The 12,201-nt window shown below is 43.6% G+C and overlaps 1 protein-coding gene across 1 annotated transcript; it reads right to left on the bottom strand.

Moving 5' to 3' along the window:
• Nucleotides 1–3,462: 3,462 nt before the first annotated feature.
• LOC116165376 (facilitated trehalose transporter Tret1-like) lies at nucleotides 3,463–7,440 on the bottom strand. The gene is made up of 2 exons (XM_031479765.1): nucleotides 5,381–7,440; nucleotides 3,463–5,329 (listed from the first exon to the last, which is right to left on the bottom strand). The coding sequence occupies exons 1-2, from the start codon at nucleotides 5,409–5,411 to the stop codon at nucleotides 3,954–3,956; spliced, it is 1,407 nt and encodes a 468-aa protein (XP_031335625.1). The 5' UTR covers nucleotides 5,412–7,440; the 3' UTR covers nucleotides 3,463–3,953.
• Between the last annotated feature and the right edge of the window lie 4,761 nt (nucleotides 7,441–12,201).

Here is a 12,201-nt window from a genome sequence, read left to right as displayed (position 1 = left end):
AATCTTCAAATGTGTTGGGTTTTGGTTGATGGTCCTTATAAGCGCGTGATTCGGTGAAGGAAACGATTGGTTAATAATAGCCGCTTTAACAACCTAACATTTTGTTGGCGGGTTTTGTAAAATTTAAAAAGAAGGGATGAAGTAGAGAGGGTCTATTATTCGTCAATGGCTGTGAATAACCAAATTCGAAAAACCGCGCAAATTATCAGTACGGAAGTGTTGTACGTGACGCATTTTAAAATAAGTTTGCGAGAAATCCGCCTTAGTAAATTATAGAAGTACGAGCGGACTTTTCCGGCAAATAAATCAAAAGTTTAGATTGAAAGTGAGCCTAAAACAAGAATGTTCATTCCTTTACGCCATATGTCGTATAAAACGTTAGCATCAAATTATGGAAACCTCAAATTAACTTGGGGAGGGGGGGGGAGGTGGTTTCCGGAGCCTAAAAAAAGCCTAGACACTTCTAGTAAAAAAAAACAGAAAGCGTTTAGGTTTCCTTAAAAATCCCAGAAGAGCGTTCTACCGCAGTTCGACGGCCCCAAAACTACCACATAAGAGCATAAAAAAATACTCGAGAATTTTCTCCGTTTCGGAAAACTGATCGAAGTACTTGAAATATCGAACGGATTTTGAAAATTTTGAGATTTGAGCCGATTTTGGATAAAAAACATGAGAAATTCAGCTGGTAACCGCACGACTTTTAGAAGAGGAAAGCTGCCTGCGCCTTCTCGAGAACGCTTCGGTTTAGAAACTTCTCTCCTTCAAGATCATATTGCTTTTAACAAAAGGGTTTTATTTCACCAAAGATGAGATCAATTGATAGAGTTTATGTATGCGTGGGAAGCGGCTAGAAACTCCTTTTCTTCCCGGGAAGCTACCTTCCAGTTGATCGGCCTTACACCGACCCGAGTAGTTCCTTTTGGTGGGTCCGAAGTTAAGTAGTCCCCAGAGCGTGGAAAGTTTGTTTCCAGGAAACAAGTGAGTGCCTCACCCGCGGTAGACGTATATCTGCCGCATGGAAGCCTCCGTGTCCCCACCTTTTGCCCCGGGTCCTTCAAAAGGATTTTACGAAGTTTTTGAACTTCAGGAAGACCTTCCATGTTACCACAGAAAGGCCTCCAAGATCCTCGTTTCGACCTCCGAATACGGTCCTTATACCTGCGCTGGGAGATCTTAAGATCTTCCCAGTCCGCAGGTAACTTAGTTCGCATGGCCCTATTAAAGAGCCTGCGAACCTCCTTACGAGCCTTTTCAAGGTCTGAGTTCCACCAAGGTGTTCTCTTCTTCCTCGAAAGGTACGCAGTTTACAGCTGTCCTCATAGGACGCTGTTATGGCGTCGCTTACTAATGCGGCCGCCTCTTCCACCTGCCCTGCTTTCCGACAGAGCAAAGGTGGTCTATCCAACCGGTCCGACAGTTTTGCCACATAGCAGTCCCAGTCAGTGGATCGGGGATTCCGAAACCTACAGGGCCCGCAGTGCAATGCCAGGTTCAGTTGGAAAAGAATGTGCCTGTGGTCCGAAAGCGACGGCTCATCAGACACTCTCCAATTCGTGATCATGTGAGCTATTGAAAAGGAGCCCAGCGTCAGATCAATGACCTCCTGCCTCCGCGCTGTGACGAAGGTAGGGGCTGCTCCCTGATTTAAAACATTCAAATCAGTTGTTTGCAAGTACTCCAGAAGGTGGTCGCCCCTCGAGTTCGTGTCCGTGCTGCCCCACACAACATGGTGTGCGTTTGCATCACAGCCAACCACAAGAGGGAGCCCACTACTTCGACAGTACTCTATCAACTCAGCCAGCTCCTTGGTTGGTGGAGCCCCTTCTGAGTCGTACGGGAGATAGGCGGAGCAGACCACCAAGTGCCTGCCCCGTCCTGTGTCATCTTTCAGCTGAAGTCGTAGAGCTACGAGATCCCTGAAACAAAAATCAGCCATTAGATAAGACTCGATTCGTCTATCGACATAAATGCAAGTCCTCGAGTTCAGTTGGCTGTCCCTCTTATAATAGAGAGTGTCCTCCACCTGGCCCAGACCTCTTACTCGTCCCTTGTAAACCCAAGAGCCAAGAACCGCCACACGAGCGAAAAGCTCGCTGACATCTTTCTCGATCTCTTCGGGCGCCGGTAGCAATCCCGCCGCCTCTTCGAGATCAACACTGCGAGGTTGAGCCCTCTCCGTCGCAACGGAACTAGGTCCCGTTGCTTCGGTGGAGCTCTCTCCCTTACCTCCCGCAGCCGGAGCACCCGCTTTCGTCACAAAAGTGACGCGCGAGACCCCCGCGTGCGCCTGAAGGTTCTGTCGCTGGAGTGCCTGATAGGGCGTCTCATCGACACCAAATGCGAGGAGAATCCTACCAGGCTCCTCCCTGCGAAAGAACGTCCTCCATAGACTCGTCCTGAAACCAGAATTTTGCCTCTGGAGGCGCGTCAAAATGGTGTCCGTGTTATCCGGGAGCTCGGATAACACAGCCATCACCTTGGTTACCCTCGGGACGTGCCTCTGAACTTTCAGCGACGCGCCATCCCAGGGTCTGATAAAAGGGACGGTCCTCTCCAACCAGTACAAGGTCCACTGGTCCTCGCATTCGTCCACGACGGCACCCTGCGGATTCCAGCGGAACCCTGCCAGCCGAGGAAAGGGACCTCCCTCCATCTGGTATGAAACCGGAACGAGGGCCACCTTAAGCCCTGCCGCAGCGGCTTGCCCATAAGTTCGTGGTGCACCCTTGGGTGCATCAGAACCTCTAGACTTCTTCTCAGGCTGCCTTGAGCCAGACCCTGGAGTACTTCCCTCTGATCTGAGACGCTTAGTCCCTGACGTCGGGTTGCCCCCCTGAGCCAACGACCCAGACGCAGCCTTAGGCTTTGGCGCAGGGCCCGCTTGACCCGAGGTTTTACCCTCGAGCCGGCGCTTCCTGGCCATCGCCTTCTGTGCGCCAGTCCTATTCTTCTTGCGAATAGGAGCTGACCCACCACCAGGTCCTTGGGTAAGACCCTGCGTTGGAGCCGGTCCCTCTTTCGAGGAGCCTGCCCCGTTACCGGGCCCCTTTTGAGGGCCCGGCTTGTTGGTCCCCTCTGACCAGGAGCCCAGAAAGGTTTTGTTAGAAGATTCCATACAATTCCCACGAGTAGTGCGGAAATGCGGTCTCACTTGGGCAGAGCCGCTTGCCCAGGGCTTGGCTGCCAGCCCCTTCCCAAAGGAAAGGAGCCACCACTCGGAGGTATGTTAGCCTGATTCTCTTTGTATCAAACTAACAGTAATGGAAGGAGGTGCAGGTATTTGGCACGCACCTAGTGGCGTACTAGGTTCTCCTAACGCAAATATTCTTTTAAAAACTCTTGTATCAGGAGAAGTCTGTTTTAAAAATTGTTGTATCAGGATTACAGAAACGCAAAAATGTGTAGCGGTTATTGGGACATATACTCGAACAAAGTATGTTCCTCTGATACAAATCTAACTCACTAATAGCAAGAATACGCATATCACGACAACCCTCGTATCATTTTTCGTCACGTTTAGCCCTTTTGCGCCCTTAACAACTGAACGAATGAAGTGCGTTGATATTAACGCGCTTTTCCACTATGTCAACAAATATGGAAAATATCCTGTTGGTCACCCGGCGATGCAAATTGGAAAAATCTGCACAACAATAATACACAATATAACAATTAGTATATCACCCCACGCTGCCTAGAAAAAAACAAATTATTGTTCACGCTCTAAAGCTCCTGTGGCGAAGATTTCAGGGAAAAGATGTAAATGTTACCGAACAACGTGACTTGAAAAATATATAAGTAGGTAATTCAAATGGAGTGAGTCCTCTTTCTATATTCGATGGTATACAATTGCAAAATGCTTATTGGGGGGTGTTCGAAATGTGGTATTTTTTATTACTAGATAAGTTACTAAATTCACTACGGTCTGGTCACCCTTGATCGCGACCGTTGAATTCCTAGCTTTTCGTTTGTGCCGTTTGTCTTGATCCGAGCAACCTACTGCTTGGAATTGCAAGTTTTTCGCTCTTCCCCACAATCTCCATTTGAATTGCCTCCAACGTCTTTTGCTTAGTCTCCGGCACACAGTAGTACACGAATAGGAATCCAAAAAATCCGCACAGCGTAAATAATGAAAACGGGGCGTAGAGCCCGTAGGCATCGAGACTAATCTGGAATAACTTTAACCCGACCACGCTGATCACGCAGAAGTACCCCTCGTATAAACTTAGCGCGAAGAATTTGACATTCGGCGCGAAGAGCTCCCCGGAGATGACGACCGGTATGATTTGCAATCCCACACTGAAGCCTAGCAGGAACAGCATCATTCCTACGAGCGGAATGAAGTTGACGCTTTCCATGTTGAGGTGTAGGCCGTCTTTCAGGTAGAAGTAAACGGACTCGATAGCCAGACTTAAGGTGACGCCGACTGTTGAAATTAAAAGCAGAGGTCTCCGCCCGTACTTGTCCACCAAGGCCAGTCCTAGCAGTGTGAAGACGAGCTGAGCCGTCAGGTAGATCAAAGAGGAGATCCAGTTTTCTAGAGGCCCGCCGACGTCTTGGAAGATCTCCTGCGTGTGGAATATGAAAACAATGTTCCCGCTGAAAACGTGCACGGAGATCAGGGTGAAGCAGATGTAGATGGTTCTGCGATTGTAGCTGGAGGTAAACAGCCTCAGATACGTGCTGACGCTGACCTTTTCATCGTAAATCATCGAGAGGATTCGTTCGAGCTCATCGTCTACTACGTCAGTGTTTCGGAGTTTCCTCAACGCAGTTCTGGCGCCATCCATATTACCTTTCGACACCAATCTGTAGGGACTTTCAGGCACGAAGAAAAGCAAGAGGAAGACCGCCGATGGAACTGCTGCAGAAATAATCGCGCATGTCCTGAATGTGGCGAAGGTACCGATGACGTTCTCCGCGAGTATGCCTAGCATTCCGTAGACCATCATGCTAGAAAGGAAGAAACCTCTTAATGACGGTTTCGATATTTCCGCGACGTAGACGGTAAGCGCGCACAGAAGGATCGCGTCCCCGGCTCCGGAGAAGGTTCTCGCGATGATTATTTCGGCGATACTCTGCGCGCAGGCGATTATCACCCACGAGATTATCAACAGGAGGGTCGCAAAAATGATGACACCCTTCTGGCCGATGTACCTCATCAAGAAAGACGCCAGTGCGCTCGCGATCAAGCTTCCTCCAAAGTAGCTCACTGAGATCCAGTATTCGTCCTCGCTCGTTGTTGGTATGTGGGAACCATTACCGACGAGCTGGGGGAGAGCCGTCGACGTCCACCCGTAATGCATTCCGCTGCTCATCGAGGACAATCCCGCTAAAACCACACGGTCGTTAACACACAACTGCCGTTGTCACATGCACTTACCGATCGTCATCGCCAAATAGTCGCGAGCCATGGACACGCCACAGTTGGAGTTCCGTCCCGAAAAGAGCTCTACAACCACAAACCACGAAATTTAAGTCTTCACACTTAATCCGACACAATGAGATTACATAACACCGATTTATTTTCGTATTCCAAAAGGCATTTATAGCCAGATAAGAGCAGTAAATGCGTCACTTTATTGTAGGGATTAAGTTAATCTTAGAGCGCAGATAATTTATCTGGGCTTAGACTAATCAAGCGAATCGTGTTGTTGCCATGTTCAGCAAAAACGCCACCAATATTTGAAGAATTATGGATGTACGGCGGGAATAACGTACCTACTTCTGTTCCTACTGGAGAGGGGCGATTGAGATGTGAAAGTAGTGTGGGGTCGGTGGAAGGAAAGGTGCAGGGAAGACTGGCAGGTTTGAAGCATGTGAGACAAGTTGGAAGGAAGTGGAATATGACAATGTCAGGAAGACTCAAAACTGAGACAAAGCAGAGGTAAAGGGGTCGTGAGGAAGCCTTGAACAATACATGAAGAAGATTTCAAAGAGGCCCGAAGAAGTTTATATGAGATTATATATGGGCGCCTCCCATGCCCATTTTTCGGGACTTTCCCGCAATAGTTCTGAAGATCATGCGGATTTGCCGTAAATAAGAACGATCTTGCATCTTATCACCAAAACCGCCACATATCTAATGCCATAATTCGGTAATAAACCGAAAATTATTTCAACCCGCCACACGTGATCCGGTTATTGAGGGGTCCATCCCTACCCCATATGTATACGTAGGCCCCAATGAATAAACCATTTCTTTAAATCCAAAATTCTGGTACTTCTGACGTTCTTTATACGAGGTGTGGTATGATTCATTTTAATAACAAGTCCTGCGTTTCCAATATTGCTTTTAAAAGCGTAGTAAAGAGTAAAAATCGTTTGAATCACTTTACACATACCTTCCAGGCTGTTAATCTCTGATTTGTGGATTAGGTCCTTTGCTCAATAAAAAGCGAAGCGATGTCTGAGAAGTAAATATAAAAAAAAATATTCCGCGCAGAAAACATAAGCTTTGAAGAAACTGATTTTTGAAATTCTTATGGTTCATATGTATAGAACGAGGCGAGACGGCGTAGCCGCCGAAAGCGGGCCATGTCCCTACAATTTTGTAAATGAGTAAGACGATATTGTACGGTATTGTTTTAAAATTATAAGACATACCAGCTGGTACTCCGCGTATTACGACTCGAAGCACCTCCTCACTCATTATATTATCCTGATACAAGATTTTAATTTAATTTGAAACATTTTGGTGACCTCATCGTCCACCGTGTTCTCCTATAGTAACCACGGAAAGTTTAAAACTAGTGGCCAAGTGCGTGCTAGGAGCAGGAACACTTTCTCACGCATCATATTCTCCGGATACAAGATTTAAAACAATTTAAAGTGTTGAAATATATGAAAAAGGACTCCTCGTCCATTATGTTCGCGTGGTAACTATAACAATTTTACAAGTGTTTGCCAACCCATACTCCGCATATTATCATGTTCTCCTGGTACCCCGAAAAATGTTGGGTTTGCCAGCTGATAGGAGCACAGTATATTGTCCTGATACAAGATTTCTAATTGTATCAGGATCACAGTAGCTCACAACTTATAAAGTTTATGGGGAAAGGAATTCGGTAACGTTTCTGAATCTAGAAAAGTCTAGAAGGAGACTAGAACTGTTCAAAAAGTGCTTAGAGGGTCTTGGAAAGAATACGGTTAGCTTTGAAACGAGTCTGAGAAGCGCCCAAAAAGGTCACGGGAACGTATTCAGAAGGTGTCGTCTATCGTACGCCTCAGGATAGTTAACTATATATCACGTTTATTGGGCGATCGTCGAGAATTTGTCTACTCCATGAAGCATTTCAATGGTACGGCATCCGTTTAACCAGATTTACTGGAATTGTTCGGCTCACGCACCAAACTTTATGGGTAAAAGCCATGGAGTAAAGCAGTTACCCGTCTGGGATACTTGGCTTCGCCACTGAAAACAGTGACTACTGAGCCCCACCACCACGACAAGGTGTATCCCATGGAGGGGGATGGAGGGCAAGTTCATTGGCATGGCCAATGTTGATGCAGAGTTTAATGAGTAATGACTTTTTAACACGGAAATGCAGAGAATAACAAAACGGTCCTAGGAATGAACCTTGAGGAACGCCGCCAAGCGGAGCCGATACATGTTTGTTAATACGTACAGACGTATGGACAGAAAAGCGTTCGAATGCTTTCCAGGTTATCACGGTACGTTCAACGGCCCTTTACAGCTATTTCTAGCGTATAGAAAGCTCTGTAAATTGTCTTGATACATCTATAAAAGTCCTAAGGTGCCCCGGAAAGAGGTTATAATGTGCTAACCTGCTGTTAGTCGTCTTCTAACTGGTTTAACTCTCCTGATACAAATTTCTAAATTGTATCAAGATCAGTAGGCGCAACTGTTCTAGAAAAATTCTCTCTTTAAGCAATTCAGAAAGGAAATTTGTATCAGGAGCACAGACTTATTTTTTCTAACGGGAGGGGTTCTCGCCAAAGCAACGTATTTAATAGAAAATGTTGATCGTCTAACAACCACTGCTCTAAATGATATCTATTAAAACAGTCTCGAAGAAAATGTATTGTAACAGGAGTGTCTCTGTCTACCAAAAGCAAAGTATTCTATCAGGTGCTTAGAGATGCAAAATTCAGATCAACTGACAATCTCTGTCTGCCGCATTCTCAAGCAGTTAAAAAAAAATTGAATTAGGAACATATAAATATCTTTGCTAATGCTAAAGTGACTAAATATAGACAGTACCGCAATCCATTGGGCTCGTGTGTTAGAGAGAACGCATGATTTTTGCCCAAAAATGGCGAAAGTTACCAGATTCTAGTAACTTTAATGTTAGGGATTGTTCCACCTGTTTGGAGATATCTGTATAAATTTTTATAAAACATGACAGTACTATGAAGTTAGGTTATAAAAAATTACAGCTATTCAGATTTTATTTGTCAATTTTTTTAAGTTGGCAGCAAATTTGCCCAAAAATGGTGGATGATTGCGGTACTTTCTATATCTATTATAGTACGTATTAATCTTTACGTCACATGGACGTCCATTTTTAGTACATGGACGAACTTACCAAAAATTGTACGTCCAATGGATGATGTGTGCTATATGGAAGAGTTTTCCAACTGATACTCTGTGTCTATTAGCTCAATTTTATTTCAGAACTGTTATTATAAGTTACAAACCTCTATTTGACAATAACATTGCAATACATTTTCAGTGAGTAAACTGCAATTAATCTGCATTAAACTACATTAAAAAACGATGTGCAAGCAGTTCTCCAATAAACGCCATTACGGATAACACCACACCAAAACAGAAAACAATAAAAATTCCATTCAAGTGCTCTAAAGATAACGCCACCACTTCTTCTTCTTGCGGTAATTCCCTTCTTTGGGAGTCTTCGTAATATTGTCGATCTCTGTCTAGTTTATCGTACAATCCGCTTTCGGTCAATCTGTCGATGACTATGTTTAAACTGTCGATAATGAAACTAGTTTGCCATCCCGTACCAACAAAAGTCTGTTTCGAGGGAGGTAAAACGTGATTATCAATGAAGTAATTTGGAGTACGCAATCGTAAATTCAGTGCCTGTGCGTGTAGTGTTTTCAATGGAATAGCGATAGAGAAATTTGGACGTGCGGACCAAGTCTCCAGTAACACACGAGGATTGCTAGTTGTTATGGGACATAACCTTAAATTTATCTTGTTGTATATTTCATTAAGTTTGTCAAACCTGTTTGAATTCATCACGGATAGGGCGCTAGAATCCAAACAAATTGGAGTATCAGCCTCTAGCAGTTCATTTAGATTTTGAATAGGTGGGCTTCTTGGAGGTGAAGTCATCAGACGCATTAAGTTTGAGACGTACGCTGTTTGTATGTGCACACTGTATATAATGTAGCACAGAATTACGAATCTTAATTTTGAAGATTGGGTAATGCGACTGGTGCTTCCAAATAGCGTGATCCCAAGAGTCTTCAGAACAATTTCACCCACGCTTGTTTTGAATTTGTCCAAAACATACCAAGCTAAGGAAAATAATGCAAAAACCACCCAAACTAATATCCAAACTTCCAATTCAAAATTAACTGCCAAAATTTCCAATGCCGAAATGGCATTTGTTGGTGGAACTACCCACACCAAGACGTCTCGTATATACACGTGACTCATACGAGGGCCTCCTTGAATACGGGAAGATAGTTGTCCATCACCTACAATAATCTTGGCACGATCCATTGGAGTTTTGACTAAAGACGCATTCAACATTTCAACCGCCATGGTAATTGTAAAAGTCCTGCGATTAAATTCATCCAAATACCGCGTAAGACTACTAGAACGGAAATCTATGGAACACCTGTGGTAATCTTTGATAGGATGTGGAATTGTGTCGGAGATCGCTTGAACACAGTTTTGCACATGCATTCTGTTCAGGACTTTGCCGGAATTGTTCTGAACATCATACGGACTGGCGGTAAACAAGAACGAACTTGCCTCTTCATCCTCGTTAATCGACAAAATCGCGCTACACGGGCAATACCATAACTCCATAGTAAATCGAAAATCTTTTCAATGCGCAATATATGATCGGTTATAAGAAGTACTCTTGCAATTATGGGTCCAAACAAACTCCATATTCCGACCGATCGCAAATAAACAATACATCTTTCTAAATAATCCAAATTTCTGACTTCTAATATGACGTTATTGGAAACCTTCCTCCTCGCAGAAAGTATGGGAATACTCGTGTTAATAACAGCCATTGGGTTTCTTATATGGATCGGTAACAGGTCACTACTTCCCTTGAAAACATAGTGAAGGGCTTCGTCTCCAAAAATCGTTTGAATCACTTTTTCTGTACATACCTTCCAGGATGTCTGGTTATTTTTTAGTGAAATGCTACCTGCGCTACTTAAGAAAGATACAAACGTGACACATGATACAAACGTTGTAACTTTCATATTGGCGTGCTACTTCTATCATACAATACTCAAACTGAATCGTTAGGTACTGAGTGACGATAGAACGTTTACCTACCTACCTGCTCATTTGTAGCGTGAGTCAACATGGACTAATGCGTTTTTTGTATACACCGCGAGCACTTTACGACATAACTATTATACCTTGTATTATATTGTGTTGTATTTGCTTAGTAAAGTGCTCTTTTTCATGTACTCAGTGGACAACGCATTAGTAATGCGATCGATGGCTGCCGGAGAGATATGAAAATAGAAGGTCGCCATTTCAACAATTCCGCTTTTATTTACTATATCATTTGGGATTATATACTTGTATCCTATATATACATATTTAACTACATGATTTATTTGTGTACATTTCATTATTAAAGTTCACATACTATTAACGCCAAACCAAATTAAAACGTTTTTTTAAATAAAGAATTTGTTAATTATTCTTTATCACTTACTTGTAAGCAAATTTATAACACGAGGGCGAATTTCACTATTTATTTCTTCGGCATAAACATTAAGATGAAAAAACATATTCCACTATACGCATGTGCATTGTGAACTTTCTGATTTATCGACCGATCTTACTGAAATTTTAACAGTAACACCTTTTAATAAAAGAAAATCGATCAAATTATACGCGAAAAGCTTCGTACAAATTCGAATGTTTCCTCCTGATCCATTACGTTTTCCTGGTAAATGCCAACGGATACTCCGAAAATTACGAGTCGGGGCACCTCCTCGCACATTATATTCTCCTAATATAAGATTTTATCAAATAACTTTTATTTAGTTGTCCGTCAGTTGGCACAACTTCTTGTATTGCCTCTCTCTCTTTACATCCCCACATAGCCGGTTCCTTTCTTCCATTTCCTTTTTCTTCTCCCTCGCTGCGCTCCACCGATCCCTCAACATCCCATTGCCCCTTAACACGTGGCTCATCTCTTTCTAATATTGCTTAACAGTTGTCTCCAGTTGACTCCATTTTACTATTAACAACCTCCTCCAAGTCAACATCTCGAATGCTTCGTCTTTCTAATTCTCTTTGTCCATACCTCACACTCATACAACGGCCTTTTCTCAATTCTAAATCTGTCTTACTGTTATTGTTCCAATTCCTCTCCCCTTATCCTTACATCCATTACTTCTTCTGCACCAACTTTCATTACCTTCGACTTCTTGTGGTTAATTCTCAATCCATACGTGGCTTTCATTTCTTCCAGACGTTTCTACGTGTTTTCAGCAAATATGATCATAATCAGCAACCCTGACTGACCTATTTTTTCTCCCTTATTCCTTTCCCAGCACTTCCTCACCACATCCTACATACAGATATACAATAAAAACTGCTGAGGGGTATTCCAGTTCAGTTGGGGAAACATAGTGCCGGGGGTCTTCAATACCTCCCGGCCGTGTACTAACATTAGATTACTGTTTGTGAAAGACCACCATGGGATGCTTGAGGTAATAAAGAACGAAATATCGAGTACTAGTTTACCGGGTACTGTTGGAAAGTACCTATTTAGCAACCCCCAGACCCTCCGGTAGTATATTGGACTGTCTACTCCCAAAAACTATAAGGAACTAAAGGAAGACAGAGCGCTCAGTTAGGAAATCATAGTACCGAAGAGTCGGGGGGGGGGGGGGGGGTTATAGAATATCCACCAGTATACAAACATTCGATTACTGTTTGCGAAAGACCGCCATAAGGATGTTGGAAATAATTAATAGAGAAGCGAGTACTAGTTTATACTTTTT

The sequence above is a fragment of the Photinus pyralis genome, unplaced genomic scaffold (genome assembly GCF_008802855.1).
Source record: "Photinus pyralis isolate 1611_PpyrPB1 unplaced genomic scaffold, Ppyr1.3 Ppyr1.4_LG3a, whole genome shotgun sequence".
Taxonomy (NCBI): domain Eukaryota; kingdom Metazoa; phylum Arthropoda; class Insecta; order Coleoptera; family Lampyridae; genus Photinus; species Photinus pyralis.
The sequence above is the reverse complement of the archived record's forward strand: the minus strand, read 5'-3'. Positions and strand labels throughout refer to the sequence as shown.

Excerpts from the sequence above, each read along its gene's own strand:
- LOC116165376 (XM_031479765.1), bottom strand. The coding sequence starts at position 5,411 with ATGGCTCGCGACTATTTGGCGATGACGATCG. Across the intron at positions 5,330-5,380 it reads CTATTTGGCGATGACGATCG|CGGGATTGTCCTCGATGAGC; the intron begins GTAAGTGCATGT and ends GTGTGGTTTTAG.